General features: G+C 33.3%; 1 protein-coding gene across 1 annotated transcript; it reads left to right on the top strand.

Moving 5' to 3' along the window:
- Nucleotides 1–1,327: 1,327 nt before the first annotated feature.
- Nucleotides 1,328–6,601, top strand: LOC116121660 (twinkle homolog protein, chloroplastic/mitochondrial-like). Its single transcript, XM_031407602.1, has 12 exons — nt 1,328–1,355; nt 1,536–1,648; nt 2,086–2,141; nt 2,386–2,521; nt 3,026–3,112; nt 3,687–3,767; nt 4,221–4,286; nt 4,373–4,489; nt 5,438–5,485; nt 5,591–5,676; nt 6,056–6,116; nt 6,500–6,601. Exons 1-12 carry the CDS (start codon nt 1,328–1,330, stop codon nt 6,599–6,601), a joined length of 981 nt encoding a protein of 326 aa, XP_031263462.1.
- Nucleotides 6,602–19,114: the final 12,513 nt, after the last annotated feature.

The raw sequence follows: 19,114 nt of genomic DNA, 5'->3' as shown, positions 1-19,114 counted from the left end.
GAGAGGTGCGGGGTATTCTCACGACCTTCGCAGTGGTAAGAACCGGCCCGTGAAGTATGGGACCCTCTTGCACGGTGGTGACCAGGATTGGCTTGCTAACAGTGATAAGAATCGACCCGTCCAACACTTTTATGGGTACGTACCTGCGATGTGGCGTGGGACAGCTCAGGCTGCATCTTTTCACCAAGTCTCAGCAAGACTGGTATTCTGCTTAGGACGCGGTTGGTGTTTGTTGGCCCTTTGGAGCCCGTGGGCTTGCTTTTTGCCACTTGCTCACCCTTTCGCCTTCGCGCTGCAGTGCTCAAGGCACAGGCTATTTCCTTGTGCCGTGCTTTCGCGTGACCTGCAGGCGTTTTTTGCGGTTGTACCGCCGCAGCTGACTTGGATGGTGCCCCTTGGTCCAAACGGTTCAGCCTTTGGTTGACCATTTGGAGAGTATTATCAAACCTCTCTAGGTAGCTTCTTATAGCGGGGTCAAGCTGTGAGCTTGACGGGATATCTCCCACAACATTCTGCAGGGCTGAAGGTTTTTTGGAAGAGGTATCCCCCTGAACTTGGGGGGACCCCTGAGTGCCCTGGTTGGTTTGCTCATGTTCTGGCTGGCGGACCATTCGTTGTTGTAGGATCGGTAGGTTGGAGACTCTCCTGATGAAGGATGAACACTAAATCAGGCCTTCCTTCTAGCGCCAAACTGTTGATGCGAGATTTTGCACCAACGAAACGCACGTGCGAATTGTTGCAGGGGCCCCAAAATCACACGTGAAAGTAATGGATGAGAGATAGTAAACGCAAGGGAGACAGTTTTTAAAGTGGTTCAGATGCTGAGGTAGCAAGTCCTACGTCCACTGATGCTTATATTGATGATAGGGGTCAGGTCGCTATTAGCTGACTGACTTTATAATGATATTACAAGGTATCAATTGCTAAGAAAAGAGAGAGTAATTAATCAAGTGAAAAATGTGCGAATCCCTTTAATGAGAGATGAATTCCTAATTTATAGTCAGATGCATTGAGGCAATCATCACTAAATCTGCAAGTTGGTGGGATTATCCGTGCAAATCCTTCTTTATGTCACATTGCCCACCTTTCAGAGTGATTTGCGCGATTTAGAGCAGGGATTGGACACGTGGGAGCACCACAGCGTCTTGACTAGCTTGACGCGTGCCCACTATCCTGACAGATGCAGACGGTGGTTGTTCCAATGGTCTGACTTTTATGAGCTAAAGGGTCCTGACGTCAGCACTTATATCTTTAGGCATAACAAAATCCATTGATAATAGTAGTAATAGTCACCATCCTTTGACTCTCAAACCCAAAACTAAAACCAATGACTTCTCCTCAGGCCTCAGCCCCAGGTTTGTTTGTTTTACGTGCTTTTTGCATTTAGTCTATATATTCACTTAAAGGGTATTTGTAAAATTAATATCTCTTTGAGGATAGAGAATGGATTAATTTTATATGTTTTTGAGTACATTTAAAGAGTGTCTGTGAAACTAATGTTGGTGTTTGTTTTGTGGTTCTTTCTAAGGATATAGGTAATCGACGTTTGGGTTTGCGTCCGTTGGATGTTTTGACGATTAAGTTGAAGGGGCTGGGGATGGATATGGAGAAATGTGTCCCTGGCCAGTATAGTTTGCTTTGTCCAGCTGTAGGTTGTGTTCTTTGAGTTCAATTTATGCAAATCAGGTTTTGTTTTGTTCAATTTATGGGAATCGGGTTTTGTTTTGTTCTCTTTGTTTTCTCTGAATGTCATGATTTATGCACATGAGTTGTGGACATTTTTTTGAGGTTTTTTTTTATATTAATTAACTTGCTGTGTAATGAGAATTGTACTAGAAAAAACAATTATCAATTTAAGAAACTGAAAGACGCTAACCAAATTTGAGTTGCTTCACCACAAATTCGTGAGGATGACTTACTGTGATGTGTTGGTTCCATGAAGCTGCCGGTAGACTTGAACTTAATTCTTGATTTAATTTCTAGATGTAGATCTGCTTTCAGATCTTCATGTTTCATTCCTTATCCAATCTTATGGATTAACAATAATGTTGGTTTTGTTATCTTTCATTGTTCTTTGTATATTAGGGCAATGGTGGTGATTCAGAGGAAAAAAGCTTGTCTGTTTACATCAGCCCTGATGGGTATGCTACTTATACTTTCCTCCTTTATAATTTCTTCTTTTCTGTTCTTAACAGATCACCACTTACCTCTCTGTTATTTTATTTATTTATTTATTTTGGCAATTTCTGTGTGCTCAGCTGTATGGATGTGTTGTCGTGCAAAATGTGAATGGAAAGGCTGCACCAGTGTAAGATATTCTTTGTATCAGTTAGCTGAAATGTTTGTAGCTATATGTTTGTGAGTATTTTTTATTTTGACTCTTAGATTGATGTTGCATCTACACTTGCAGGCCTTTGGAGACAGCACTTCATCACGTTCAAGATTGAACCACATTGCCCAAAAGAAGACAATAAGAGAAGTCACAGAGGAGGGTCTGCGACTAGAGCCACTATGTGACCAGGTTGGTGGATTTTACCTTTTGTTTTGTGTGTGATCTTTGTTCTGTTTTTGCAATTATTTTTTGGTTATGAGTTTAGTAAAAATTGTTTGATAGCTTGAGCATTCTGTTATTGGCTATTTTCCATTGTACATGATTAATTTTCTTGTTCTGAGTACAACTTTTATTTTTTATTCAAAACATGTTTTAGATGTTTGCTTGAGGGGCACTAGCCTTTCTACTGGTCTTTTCTTTTCCTCAAAAATTGGTTTCTGGCAACTGTTGCTGTGTAGTTGCTGAAGCTCACCTTTGTGCATTTCAATTTATGCTTTCAAGCCATCGAGAAATGCTTTTTCTTGTTCATTTCACAAGTGTATACTATTATATGCATGGTTATTTGTATTATTCTCTCTCTCCCTCTCTTTGTTGAGTTTACAGGATTCTGAGGCTTTGATTCTTGATCAGTTTATCATCTTTGCCTTTTGCATCGGTTTTTTAATAAAAAATTTACATTTTGTCCTGTTTCAGCTTCGTCGCTATTTTGCCGAGCGAATGATAACATCAGAGACGCTACAGAGAAATCTTGTTATGCAGAAAAGATGTTGGAATAATGAGGTTTCCAACTATCTTGAACTATAAATCCTATGCTAGGATGATGATGGCCTTTACCATGTCTAGACTACAAGAAAATAATTATTCTCATTTTGTTCTTGATAAATATTCAGTTTCTGTCCATAAAATTAAGAGGTAAAGCCTAGGAATAGTGTTTAAGTTCTGACAGCCCTCTTTATGTGCAAAGGCTTGTGAATGGAACATGATCACAATCACAACTATATATATATATATAAAATCTGAAGCCATATTGAAAGAGAGCAGATGGTGGTACATGGTTTTAATTCATTTAAGCAGTTAACTTTTGTTCGCATTGACTTCCTCCAACATACGTTAAATTTGTTATTTCTTACCATTGTCTTTATCAGAGTTTAAACTTTGTGAAAACCTGAAAAATAGTTAACAATTGTGAATAAAGTTATATTTCCATTTAGAACAGTTGCTCAACAGGTTTCTTCATCATGCAATGTGAAGAAAGTGAAATTCTATTAGGCGCAGCTCCAAGTTAGCTTTCTTAATGTGACAAAAACTTACAATATGCCCAAATGTGACACTATCTATCTAATTTTGTTGCCAGATTGTTACTGCATTTACTTATCGGAAAAGGGGGAAGCTCGTAAATTGCAAATATCGGGACATCATGAAGATATTTTGGCAGGTTTTATTAACTAATTTTTAATTAGATCAATGGAACGATTAAATGATGACTTAAGAGTTCTAATACAAGTGCCTTTTAGACAGTTGAATTTTAACATGAGATTACTAATTCCTCCTGGAGATCTCATTTGCTGTGAAGCCACATTATTGTAAAATTTTCCTTTGACTGGTGCCAAATACATATGTAAACCATAAATTGGTTATTAATAAACCTGGTCAGTGGGATTTTCATTTACATAAAACTGAGTGGAGGTATATTCTGTTGTTCAGTGAGTGTGCAGCCCTCATAACATTGAATTTAATTTGACTGCATGGAGATGGAGTAATTTTCACTTATCCATTGGACAGTTCCTTTTTTTGATTCTCATATCACTTCTTATACTCTGAATGCTTATAGCGTATGAACTCTACTAACCGTTATTTAGATCAATTTTGTACTGATCTTCTATTTCAGGACAAGGATACTGACAAGGTATTTTATGGTTTGGATGATATAGAGGGAGAAAGTGATATCATCATTGTATGTCTTCCTCTCTGTTTTCTAAGAGTTTCTGCTAACTGTTAATCTGACCTCCGTACTTACAAATGTTGAACTCTTGATTATAGGTTGAAGGTGAAATGGACAAGCTTTCAATGGAGGAAGCTGGCTTTCGTAATTGTGTCAGTGTTACTGATGGAGCACCTGCTCAGGTTTCCACAAAAGATTTGCCACCTGAAGACAAGGTTTGGCTGACTTGAAAATGTTGAGTCATGTTACTTTCATTATCTCATAAGTAATTGTTTTCATGGCTTGCTCACTTCTCTTGACAAGATCTTATAAAATGTAACAACTAAAGAAATGTCAACTAGGATCTTATAAACTGTAAACTTTAATTTACTAAGTTTGTAAATGAGCCATACATTTTTGTCTTTTATGGCTAAAACTTGCTATTTGCAACATTTTTCGGTGGTATGATCTGACGGACACTTCCCTGATGAAAATTTGGTGTGTTACACTTGAAACTCAATGCTTGTGCCTACCCCTGCCCAACATATGTATGGACAGTTGTGGCAAAACGCATCACCATTTTTTAAGTATATAGTAACATTTTGAGGGTTCACAATTTTTTTTTATGAAACCTAAACATTTCAAGCTTGATGATTTACTTACCCTTTGTTGTTTTCTACAAGCAAACAAGTATATCATCATAAATCAGTATTTAGATTTGATGTCATGAATGCACAAATGTGAGCATGTAAAACTGTTTGCATGTCTCTAATTTTTCAGAGTTTCATGTTTGACACCAGTGTTACGTCCAGATGCTATACTCATGTCCTTGTTTGTAGATAATAGGTTTATCTAATATATGGTCTGATTGTAACCTTTTCCCCTTAAGTGGTGGTTGCTTTATTTAAGCTTCACTTTGCTGAATTTGATCTTTTGTGATTGAGAAGGTCATACACATGGTATTTCTGAAGGCAAAAAAGTGGAGCACAAATAGAGATTCTCTCTCATCATTTGAGAAGATGTGTTTTCTGTGCACTTGCTAAAAATTCTGGATCTAATGCACTTTCTGTGTATTTTGTGAAGCTAGGACATTATGTATCTGTATCTTATGCATAATTTTTAAAATTTTCATATCAAACTTGGCATTTCGACAATGACTTTTTTGTCCATGTTTGGAAACATAGGATACTGGATATCAGTATATATGGAATTACAAAGAGCACTTGGATAAGGTAAACTTATTACATATGCATGCTTGACCCAATATGGAAATTTTTATTGGTTTTCCTCTCTTCATTGCTTGATCTTATTTCTTAAAAGCATAAATGAATCTTGAGGTTTCTTTCATTATCCTGGTAATTGATGGTGATATACCCAGTCAAGCCTTGGCTGAAGAGCTAGCACGCCATCTTGGAAAGCAGAGGTTTCAATTATAAATTAATTCCTTTCATGTGCTTCAGAAACTTGGGACTCTAATCAGTGATTAAGACCAAAATTTGATGAAGCCTGCTTATCAGTAGTCCAAAGTTTATAGCTTTTGCTTTAATTGGTGGTATCTAGGATTGTAAAGATAGCACTGAATTATCAAATTGGTGGTGCAAAATCTTGACGCAGTGAAACCTTAATGTAGGCAATATCTTTTGTAGTAACACTATAAACAGAAATTTTACTACAATAGTATACCTCGTCTACTGATAATCATCATGTTTGAGGTTTATAGTCTGAATTCTGTTTATATATTCCCCCAAAAGTAGTTTCCAAATACTTACAATTATCTCTTTATGTAGTTTGTCGGTTTTCAGATGCTGGCGTGTCCAATGGCATAAGAAAGATGAGTTCTGTTGCTTCAATGATGCAAATGAGGTTTGATTCTTGTTTCCTCATTTCCTTTTCTGTTTTTCTTTCGAAGCAAGCAATAATGAAGTAGTTTGACCATATTTGGTTATGTCTACTAATCAACATCTTTGCCATCATCTAGCTTTTGTTCTGTACTTTCTCCAACTGGTATATAGAATTGATGATAGTTAAAAAATGACATTGCTTTCTCTCATTTATTATATATTCATCCATGAATTGTAATGTCCTCATTGTTTCACGGGCTTGGAATAAGAGGACTGGGATTAAAATAGCTGGAAAAAATTTAATAGTAACGTTTTTATTTTATTTTCTGTCAAAATCTGTAAAAGTTTTGTTTCTAAGGATGATCTGCAGGTGTTCTTACTACGGTGTTTGGTTTGTGGCCATAGGTTCTCATGTTTCTGGGTCGAGGTGCTCTGAAGGAAGTAATAGAAAATGTGGAGTTGCATCAGCTACAAGTTCCAGACCAAGCAAAAATGCAGTGTACATAAAGCTCATATGAAACACATTCAAAGAATTACAGGGTTTTGTTTCTTTCATTTCTCTTTTTAACATAGTATCCATTGTTGAAATATCTTGGCAAAGCTTAAGGGCTGGCTGTGCCCAATTCATTGCAAAAAGACTACAAAACCTAAAATGATATTTGAAATTGTTAGGAGATCACATTGGAAACGATTGGAGCGATTAAGTGGTTTATAAGGAGTTGGACACCTTTGTTTGGTAAACCGGCTTTTCAAGATGAGTTTTACTCAACCATCTAGGCCCTCGACTCAAGGTTTAGGCACATTCTTATCAGAAATCAGCATAAGTTTACTGATAATGCTTTTATTGTTCATGCTTTTTCAGTTCAAATTCATGGTAAAGATATGCAGCAAATTACTACTAATGGATTTCATAACTTTTTTCCTTGGAATTTTTCATGGTAATTTGTAGCACAGATACTTCATCAAAAACCTGAAATCATGCATATTGAATCACGTTTTCTACTGCAAAATATAGCATTGAGAATTCACCGGATTAGTATCGTCGGAGATAAATATTTTAGACAGATTTAAAAACAATGAATAAGTTGATTGATTGTGTTAACGGTTTAATAACAATAATTCCACGCGGTGTAACTAAATAACAAAAATCCCTCTATGGTCTATAGGGATTTTGAAGTTCATAGTAATTATAAAATTATAGAATTCTCTTTGCCCTTAAGCTTATGGGGTCAAAATAAAAAGTGAAGGATAATTAGGTAAATATTTATTAACCTTTTATGTTAAAAGTTCAAGTGACATAATAACTGTGGGAGGATATATGTAATTTTTGAAATTTCAGGAGAAATTTTATTACTTGATTCAACCTTCAAGGGGTTAAGAAACCCCTTTTATTTAAGATTCAACCAATAAAAACATAATATGTATATATTTTATGTTTTTATCGGTTTTTTTGTTCCCCTTGCAATTTTGTACTAACAAATATTTTCATTTAAGAAAAAAATTGTTTTAAAAAAAAAAAGAGAAAATACAAAAAAAAAAAAAAGGAAGAGAATAAATAATTTTTTAATCAAAATTCTAAATTTTCATATAAAATGTGGGGCTCATGTTTTTCTCTTCTAACAAGCTTTTCATCTGTTCTCTCGTCTAAAATTTAAAAAAAGGGTAGCCGAGCAAATTTTTCACCATTTATTAGGCAAAGAAATGAAAACAGAATGCAAAATTTGTAAATGAAAGCAATTTAGACCCTACTTAGTAAATTTGTCTATAAACTCAAATTTACATATTTTATTAAGGTTGTTGTATAATACACGAATTATATGTCCAATCCGTATAATTCGTGAATTATATACGTATTATTGCCTAATTATTGCAGGCAAAAAAAAAAAAAAAAATTAATGGAAAGCCAAAACGACGTGGTTTTGGGTGGGGTATGACTAAAAAATTTAAAAGATTTTCTTTTCTCCTTCTCCTCTTCCTCAGTTCTCTTCCACAGTTCTTCACATCATCTCTTCTTGAAATCTTCAATAGTTCTTCATCTCTTTAACTCTATTTTCTTCATCTCTTGACTCTTGAGTATTGATCTCTTCTTCTCTTCTCTTTTTAACTCTCTTCTCCAAGGTCCAAGCTTCAAGTCCTAGACTTCAACTCTTCAAGCCTCATGGTCACGATACACATTTCTTCTCTTCTCTTTTTAATTCTCTTTGAATCTCGTATGTTGGTAATTTTCTTGTTTTTTTTGCTAGTGTGTGAGTAGTAGTACGGGCTGGTGGATTAATGGATTTGTTATGTTGGTGGATTGATGGATTTGTTTGAAACATGTTTGATGAAATGCTTATAAGACTTATATTTGCTGTTTGGTATCTGTTTTAGCATAATATTCCATTTAGTTTTGTTGTTTTGTGTTGTATGGGTCAAAATGAAACGGTTATAATAGTTTTTGTTTATACAAGTTTTAAACTTTGAATTTATAAAACTTAAGTGTTAGCTTTTTAAAAATGGTTAGGCTATGTATAAGCTATAGCCATTACCCAATAATGTGTAACAAGAAACAATGAAGACAATAAAATGCTATATTGATTTTAACCCGATGGTCCACAAAAAAGGCTAAAACAAGGATTGATATTACCGTATTTTTCAAAACATATTATTAACAATGTATCGTATTCAACTCGTATATACCTATACTGTATTTTTCCTGTATCTGAATTTTATAACCAAATTTTTATAAATGTATTTTTTACAATTTGTTATATCATACTTGTAAAATTCTTGTACCTTTTTTTTACCGTAATTGTGTTTACTAATTAGGATTTAGACATGGAGTCATTTCCATTGATTTAAAATTTTTATATATGAATTATTAGGACACTACTCTATTAACATTATCTGCCCAAATATATATTATATTATATTAGGAATTTATTTAAGATTTTATTTCATTTATATTTAACTACCAATAAAATAATTACAAAACTAAACCCATAAAATTAGGAAATACTTAATCTTGGAGTAGCCGCCAAGAAATTAATTAAANAAATGATTGAAAAATACAAAAAACAATAACGCATTTGATATATTTGATTGAAAAATATGAAATTTATCACCTACACAATTGATAAAATCCCTTCAAGATATGGCTTATTTTATTTGTCTCAAAAAATTTATCTTAATTATATCAGTTTTTTGTTTCCGCTTGCAATTTTGTACTAACAAATATTTTCATTTAAGAAATTTAAAAAAAAAAAGGTTAGCCGAGCAAATTTTTCACAATTTATTAGGCGAAGAAAATGAAAATAGAATGCAAAATTTGTAAATGAAAGCAATTTAGAATACTATTTGTAACACCTCCTCTTTAGTACTATTCTTATAATACATACTATGTAAACTATAGATATGTATATCATATGAAAGATAGTGGGCTCAAATTTTTCTTTACTCATAAAAATATACTTCTTTACAAATACAAAAGACTATGTATTTAAAAACTTTCTAATTAATACAAAATATTATAGTTGGTGGACAGTGGTGCCAATACTCTTCGCTCGTCGACGTCCATCCGACCGCTGCTCCTATTTCCTGCAAAACAGATAAGAACAACGAGGTGAGCACAACAATGCTCAGTAAGTAAATCCTCTACTACCTGTCCCCGCAACTCACTCTTTGGTTCTTTCCTTACTCTACTGTTCTTCTATTTCTATTTCTCACTGTTTTCCTCTTTCTTGCTAATACTATTCTTCTCCTCTAACTCTGTTCTGCTCTTTACTCTTTCTTTCTTTCTGTTCTTTTTCACTTATTCTTACTCACCATGAAGGACAATCATGGTTTTCTCTTATTCTCATTATACTCACCATGAAGAAAAATCATGGTTCTCTCTGATATAAGCTCTACATGCAATTAATACAATAGAACTGCATGTTTCTTCTTCTACTCTCTATTCGTATTAGCTCAAACTTTCACATTCTTTCTCATACTCTCTCTCTCTTTCTATCTCATTCTTTCTTAAGCTTTCTTAAGCTTTCTCATTCTTTAATTCTTTCTATTATCTCATTCTCATTTCCGTTTCTCTTTCTCATCATTCTTTTCTGTTAACTCTCTTTAGTAATCACGGCCTCATCTTATCAGAGGCACTGCCGGGACTCGCTCCCGCTCTACGTGACTTCTACTCATTCTAGCCGATCGGACTTGGTTATGCATGGATTTGGAACCTTTGGCCATGTGAGTATATAATCTCTCTCTCGGGTACTCGGGTATAGCCTTCATCTGCATGCACTCTCACGGGCTACACTACTTCTCTATCTCATACTCATGCCACTCTCTCAATGCGGCACACATGCGGGAATACTCTACCCATTACTCACGGGTTCCCCATCGCATAACCTACTCTATGCTCTTATCTTTCTCTTATTCTTTCTCATGTTTGCTCATCTCTGTTCTTTCTATTTCTTTTCTTTCTCATTCTTACTCATTGGAATGTCACGACCTCATCTGACCGGAGGCACGGCTGGGCGCTACCACTCTACGTGACTTCCGCTTATTTCACTACCGATCGGGTTTAGTTATGCATGGATTCGGAACCTTTGGCCATGTGAGTGTATTCTCTCTCTCTCTCTCTGAATGTCACGGCCCCATCTTACCGGAGGCACGGCTGGAACCTCATGTTCTACTCTGCGTGACAGTCACGGCCTCATCTGACCGGAGGCACGGCTGGGGATCACAAAGCACCCACTCTCGTGACTCTACTCGTCACTCACAGGTTCCCCATCACACAACTTACTCTATTCTCTTCTTTAACTCTTGTGCACAAGATCTCTACTCTTTCTCTAGCTACTCATCATAATGTAGCTTAACTCTTAGAGTAATTCTCTACTCTTTCTCAACTTTTCTCTTTACTATCAGAGTATTCTCATTCTCTTTACTCTTAAGAGTTGCTATTCTCAACATTCTCTACTNGAATTTTGTGTATCTATTTCTTCTATGTTAAAAATATTGAAAATGATTGAAAAATACAAAAAACAATAACGCATTTGATATATTTGATTGAAAAATATGAAATTTATCACCTACACAATTGATAAAACCCCTTCAAGATATGGCTTATTTTATTTGTCTCAAAAAATTTATCTTAATTATATCAGTTTTTTGTATCCGCTTGCAATTTTGTACTAACAAATATTTTCATTTAAGAAATTTAAAAAAAAAAAAAAAAATGGTAGCCGAGCAAATTTTTCACAATTTATTAGGTGAAGAAAATGAAAATAGGATGCAAAATTTGTAAATGAAAGCAATTTAGAATACTATTTTAATAATTTGGTTAAATGTTAGACTATCAAATTATATATTGAAGAACAAATGATTTGTGACTTCATTAAAGGTATAAATGATAAATGACGTGATTTTACGTTATTAATGTATTTTAGATAAAAGTTTAACATTTTAAGGATAGAATTGGCGAGATGGGCATATCTGTCCAAACACTTATATTATTTCCCATTTTAATAAGGGAGTGTTAGATGAGTTTATAAGTTAGTCAAATCAGTTTATAAACTCTAAAATCAAGGTGACTTGTTTGTTTATAACTTTTTTTTATTAGCAAAAAAAAAAATTTTACCAACCTTTTTTTTTTTTTTTTGGCTTATAACTACTTTGACCAAATATATTACCATATTATTCCAATTTAATTTTAAAATTCCATCATATAACCTTATTTTATATTTCAAAATTCCATCATAATAAAATTAGTTAACCTTACCATGGTTGTCAAATCACGTATCGTATCGTGTATCAAAAACTAAATTTTTTTAATCATGTATTGCGTATCGTATCATTCGTAGGATACGCCTTTTTCAAAACAAAAAAATAATTTTTTTCTAAAAATAATTAATATCATCCCAAAGATTAATTAACGAATTTTGTGATATTATCGACTTTATATTATGGTATTACATAATCAAAATTAATAAAAAATTAGGAATTTATATCATTTCCTCTCAACTATTTATATTATTTCTAATATCAATGTTAATATTTATATTTTCACTTATGTTATTATCATGGTTGTCAAATCATGTATCAAAAACCTAATTTTTTTAATCGTATCGCAGGATATGCTTTTTTCAAAAAAATTAATAAAATAATAAAAAATTTCTAAGAATTAATATCATCCCTATGATTAATTAACAAATTTTGTGGTATTATTAGCTTTAAATTATGATATTACATAATCAAAATTAATCACAAAATTAAGAATCTATATCCTTTCCTTTCAGCCATTCATATCATTTCTAATATCAATGTTAATATCTATAACTCTACTTGTGTTATTATTATTATGCAAAATGAGCAACACATCTTCCTTTTCACTTTCTCCATGCAAAATGGGTAAATTTAGGCAGGTTTTAATGAACCGGGTTGGGTGACGGGGATTCGACCTGAAATTTTTTTTGGACCTTTGGCCTAAATTAATAAAGTCATATCGATTTGTATCAATATTTTTAAGGATACAAACGGATACGTATCATATCGTAGGATACATATCAACGTATCGAAAGGTTTAAGATACATTCTCTGATATGTATCATTGGCGACCCGTATCGAATTACATCATAGGATACGTATCATGTATTGTAGGATACTAACAACCATGGTTATTATTATCATGCAAAACGGGTTACACATCTTCCTCTTCACTTTCTCCATGCAAAATGGATACATTTGAGTGGGTTTTAGTGAACCAAGTTGGGTGACCCAGATCTAACCCGATCAATTTCAACTCGACCCAAAAAAAAATTTTGGCCTTCGACCCAAATTAATAAAGTTGTATCAATATTTTTAAGGATACGTATCGTATCGTAGGATACATATTAACGTATCGAAAGGTTTGGGATATACTCTCTGATACGTATCATTAGCAACCCATATCAAATCGTATCGTAAGACACTAATAACTATAAACCTTTGTATAATATTTTTATATTTCAAAATTCCATCATATAACCTTACTATAATCTTATTTAATTTGATAATATTATAGTAAAAAATTGAGTTAAATAATTTATTATTTGATAAAATAATGTAATATTTTTTTTAATAATTTTAATAATAAAATGTATTCATAAACCACATTTTACCCAACACGTTAATTACTTATCAGTCACTTATAAGTACTTTATACTAAAATGGTATAGAAAATGTGCTCCAACCCAACATCAAATTAGTGTAAGTGAACAGTGTCACGCCAAATTTAGTGTAACGCTATTCATCCACACCAATTTGGTATGACACTATTCATCTACTATAAAATATTTTTTATTTTTGTTATTTGTATTTATGTTAATTTGATTATTATTATATAATTAAACAATGATGAAAAATTAAAAATAAAATTATATTCAATGCAAATATTAAACTACAATAACTCAAAATAAAAATTAACACTAATTTAAAAACACTAAAATTTAAAGAAAATACAACATAAACTAATAACTGCTTATATAATTATGCGTAGCATGATAATCGAGGATGATCGTAATGTTGATGCATCGATTCCCGAAGTTGAAATTATTGTAGATGAAAATATCCGATTTCAAAATTTTCTTGCTCAATATAGATAAATCAATGATACAGAGGCTCACCATGTTTTTCGAAATGTATTCATAAATTATATTTTACCCAACATGTTAATTACTTATCAGTCACTTATAAGTACTTTACACTAAAATGGTATAGAAAATGTGCTCCAACCCAACATCAAATTGGTGTAAGTGAACAGTGTCACGCCAAATTTAGTGTAACACTATTCATCCGCACCAATTTGGTATGACACTATTCATCTACTATAAAATATTTTTTATTTTTGTTATTTGTATTTATGTTAATTTGATTATTATTATATAATTAAAAAATGATGAAAAATTAAAAATAAAATTATATTCAATGCAAATATTAAACTACAATAACTCAAAATAAAAATTAACACTAATTTAAAAATACTAAAATTTAAAAAAAATACAACATAAACTAATGACTGCTTGTATAATTATGCACAACATGATAATCGAGGATGATCATAATGTTGATGCATCGATTGAGAATAAGATGGAAGCATCGATTCCCGAAGTTGAAATTATCGTAGATGAAAATATCCGATTTCAAAATTTTCTTGCTCGACATAGATAAATTAATGATACAGAGACTCACCATGCTCTTCGAAATGCATTAATTGATCATTTGTGGGAAGAATATACTAATTCGAAAAATTAAATTACTATCAACATAGAATTTTAGGACCCCTTTGATATACAATTTTTCACTACTCTATTCCCTATTCTATCTAAAATACTACACTTATTTCCTTATTCTCAAAATTTTATTCTATATTATTCAATATTTTTTAAACCCCCTAGATTTGTATTCAAAGCTTTTTAAACCCCTTAAATTTTTTAATTTAACTAAACACCCTCCCAAAAAAAAATTTTAAAATTGACAAAAACACCCAAGCAACCCACATTTGCCAGATTCCAACCACCATCGTCAGAAGCTGGCCAGAATCTAGTATAATGGTGCACTACCGATTGGATCTAACTGGTAGTACACCGATCTAGCCTTTTCTGGCCAGATCTTTGGCCGTAGCCAGTCATCAACGGTGGCCAAGATATATAGTCGTCGTTGACGACCAAATGCAGCCAGATCTGACTGTCAATGGCTAGATCTAGCCATAGATCTAGCATTTTTTAGCCAGATCCAGTGTGGATATGGCCTAAAAGGCCATATTGGGGCACGACCAGCCAAATCCAGTTGGTCATACATTGATACGATGACTCCGGCCACCCTCTGGCAGTAGTGGCTTACTGTCGGTATTTAATGGGTGGGTGAGAATGTTTTTGTTAATTTTTAATATTTTATTATAGGGGTGTTTAGTAAATAAAAAAAGCTTAGGGTTATTTTTGTTAATTTTCAAATCCTACATCCTAATAACGACCCAATTTTACTTTTTTCAAATTATTATTCTAAAAAGTATCAGAATAATGAACCAAATGCACCCATACTTTGTGTTGTTGTGTCTTTTTTTTTTTTTTTTGGGTGGCATTTTATATTAGATGTAATGTTTTTTATGTTAAATATAATGTTTATTTGATTAAATAAATGCTTAATTTTATTAAACTAGTATAATTTTCAAAGTTATTATTATTTAATAAAAATATCATTCGCAATATTTAATTAACATATACAAAAATAATTAGTAAAATCGAGTAATTGTTAATTATTAATAGAAAGAGAAAGAACGAGAATATTCTAAGAAATATTGGGTGCGTTTCGTTCAATATTTTTACCCATATTCACAATACGATTCCCAAGATATTGCTTGACACATTATTTGAGAAATATTAGCATATTCTTTAATTACTTTTATACCCCTTAAGTTTATTAATTTCATTAAATACCCTAAAAAAAGTTTAAAAATTAGCAAAAACACCCCCACCCACCTATTCTTGCCAGATTCTGGCAACCACCGTCGGTAGTAGCCGGAATCTATCACAACGGCCTATATCGCTACCGGAAACGACTAGTGATTCATTGATCTGGCCGTCTTTGACGGTCAACGACTACCATATCTTTGGCCGTCGCTGACGGCCAATTATGGACTTTTGCGACCGTCGACGGCCAATTATGGACTTTTGCGGCCGTCGACGGCCATATCTGCCAGTAGATCTGGTCGAAAAAGGCCATATTGATATGTTATGACATAGATCCTATTGGTTTATGTCGTAACACAATTTTTCAACCAAATTCCGGTGGTAGTGGCTGGAATCTGGCACTGTGGGTGGTGGGGTGTTTTTGTCATTTTACAAAATTTTTATATATTGGGGTATTTAGTAAAATCAGCAAACCTAAGGGGTTTTTTAGAAATTTTTAAATTTTACCTCGTAATACTACCCAACTCAACTATCCAATATTATTCCCAAAATCATATCCAAAATAATAAACCAAACGTATTTTTGGTATAATATTTGATAAGAACTTGAAAGCATATATTTTGTTAGTGATTTAATTGAATTATTTATGGAAAAATGTGTTTAAATTGTGGAATTTGAATTAATTCTTTCATAAATATCTTTTCGGGATCACGGGTGTATTTTTAGTATTTTCAGGTTCAAACCGATATTTGAAGGAAAAATAATGATGTCGATGGAATTCATGACGCGTAGGAACAAATGGTGCAAGAATTAGAGTTGAAACGAGAAAGTTGTGACGCGCCGAAAATATAACGTAAAATCTGAAAATCCCTTGAGATGAGCATGCTTCGATGTTTCTGTCATAACTTGAGCTGTAGAAATTGGAATTCAACAATTCATATGGCGTTGGAAAGCTTATTCAAAGAGCCACAAAGTTCATGTTGATAACTTTACCTATTCTAGAGATCACGGACTCATTGGATAGAAAGAATGATCGCTGCAACGATTGTTCTTATCGCCGCAGCAATGGGTCACCAGCTTGTTTGGGTTATTGCATTCTCCTAGTCTGAATCTAAATAGGTTAAGCATTTAATTCTTTCCTAAGTAACCTCCAAACCCTAGCACTATAAATAAGGGACTTTAAGTAGTTTTTAGGAGGATTAGAGAAGGAGAAAGGACGGCTACTATTTTGGAGATCGAAATTCTTGCAATTCTCGTTCGTCAATTAGAGAAGTTTTTCTATTTTTCTTTCTTGAACTCATGTTATTGAATACAACGGTTATTTTTATTACTATAATTATGAACTAAATCTCTTTTCTAGGACTAAAGATGTAGCCCAATTTATGAATATATGTTGACTCTATTGTTGTTAATTCTTATTGAGCATTAATTCTAAGTTTTGTTATTGTGTGTAATGCTTTCAATTCTTAAGGATCTGAGAGCTGAATGATATCATGGGTTGGATCGAGATCGATAGATGAAACCTGATTAGTCTAAGGTAATAAAACCATAGATTGAGCGAACGCTAGAGATAGGTTACCGTGATATATGAGGCTCTGGTAAATTCCATAGAACTTAATGATCTCTTAGCTCCTAAATCCAACTTAGAGATATTTTGGGTTGTTGCTTAAGGGTTAATTCGCTAATTGTTCGAGAGAAAGTTAGTGAAATATCAGGGAGTTTGACCTTTAGAATAAGCTTAATTAGGCTAGCAATAATTGTCAATGCATAAGATTAAATTGGTGTGAAATTTGTGTCATAGGTTTAGTCATATTGATCTTTATACCAAAATATTTATAAAATTCTGTTTTTGTTTAGTTTTTAGTTTTTTTTTTTTTTCTTCATTAAATTCATTCTTAAAATTCTGTTTCATCAAATAACAATAGAATAGACTAGTTTGGTACTTGGTAGGTAGTTCTCTTGGGATTCGACACTCGTTTACTCGAGCTTTATTACTTGCGTGATTTCGTACACTTGCGAATAGCTTGTCAAGTTTTTGGCGTCGTTATCGGAGAACTATATTTTTTTACCAATATCAATACGAAATATTTTGTTGCTAATTTGATTTGATTTTTTATTTTTTGTTATTTTAATTAGTTTAGTTTTAATATTAGGTTTAGTTTGTTCTTTAATAAATATAATTTTTTTTAGCTTACCAAAGTTTTCTTGTTTTTAGGTCTTGGATCGTGCCCATACTAAGAGTGTAGACTTAGTTCATTTTAACCCTAAAAACGAGAGAACAATCTGATAGTTAAGAAAAGTGATGTCGAGCAACAACTATATGATGCCTTCAGAATAGAATTTTTCAAGGAGTGGTAGGAGTTCATGAATTAGATTTAGATGGTTACACTGCTTTGGCCGCTCAAGTTTTAACTATTCAACAACAATTGGGTGCTATACTTAAAATTAATGTTATCAAGTCCCCTACTTCAATTTCTAAAATTAGAGCTTGCCAAATAGGAAGTCTGTTTGCACAACCTGAGCACTTCAATTACATCAACAACTTTCAAAGAAGGCAAGGGAATCCATATTCCAACAATTTTACCCCAGCATGGCAGAATCATCCTGATTTCTCTTAGAGCAACAACAGCGATCCTACACCAGCTTTTGTTTTTCAAACTCAAGAGCCAAAATCTAACTTGGAGAATGTGCTTACCAAGTTCATTGAAGAGACAAGCAAGAGGTTTGAGAAGACTGACATCTTGGTTCAAAATCAATCAGCCTCTATTAGAAACCTTGAGACTCAAATTGGGTAAATTCATAACATATTAGCGGGAAGAGTTCAAGGAGTTTTTCTGAGTGATACAGAGAAGAATCCCAAGGAACAAGCGCATGCAATCACCTTGAGGAGTGGACGAATTTTGGAGAATTTAAAGGGTGAAAAATAGAAGCAAAAACAAGAGATAGATTTAAAGGAAGAGCAGAAGAACGATCGCCGTGGTGATGAAATTTATCGCCACATCGATCGTGAGAATTTGGAGAAGCTCGTCAGCAAGAAGGATGATCACCACGGCTATGATACTGGTAGCCGCAGCGAGCGTGAATCTACTCCCAAATTGTCAGAATTTTCAACTCATCATCGCGGCGATTGTGAATCTGAGCAGAAACTTTCTTCAAGCCATGCAAACCTTCCATACCCACAATGGTTGAAGAATCAGAAGCTTGATAAGCAATTCGGTAAGTTTATTGACATGTTTCGAAGTTTACATATTAATATCCATTTTGTTGATATGCTAGAACAGATGCCGAAATATGCGAAGTTTTTGAAGGAGATCCCCACGCACAAGAGAAAATTCAAGGAACACGAGAAAGTCATGTTAAAGAAGGAATGCAGCGCACTAATTTAAAAGAAACTACCACCTAAACTACGAGATCTAGGGAGTTTCACTATCCCTTGTACTATTGGCAGTTGTTATTTTGATAAGGTTTTATGTGATTTAGGGGCAAGTATAAATTTAATATCATTTTCCATTTACAATAAACTTGGATTAGGAGAAGTGAAGCCAACCACTGTGTCTTCCCAATTAGCTGATCGATTAATAACATATCCTTGGGGGGTGGTAGAAGA

The sequence above is a fragment of the Pistacia vera genome, unplaced genomic scaffold, assembly GCF_008641045.1.
Source record: "Pistacia vera cultivar Batoury unplaced genomic scaffold, PisVer_v2 Contig127, whole genome shotgun sequence".
Classification (NCBI taxonomy): Eukaryota; Viridiplantae; Streptophyta; class Magnoliopsida; order Sapindales; family Anacardiaceae; genus Pistacia; species Pistacia vera.
The sequence above is the reverse complement of the archived record's forward strand: the minus strand, read 5'-3'. Positions and strand labels throughout refer to the sequence as shown.

Coding starts and splice junctions, on each gene's coding strand:
- LOC116121660 (XM_031407602.1), top strand. CDS start 1,328: ATGACTTCTCCTCAGGCCTCAGCCCCAG. Junction 1,356..1,535: donor TCCTCAGGCCTCAGCCCCAG/GTTTGTTTGTTT, acceptor CTAAGGATATAG/GTAATCGACGTTTGGGTTTG. Junction 5,486..5,590: donor ACAAAGAGCACTTGGATAAG/GTAAACTTATTA, acceptor ATGAATCTTGAG/GTTTCTTTCATTATCCTGGT.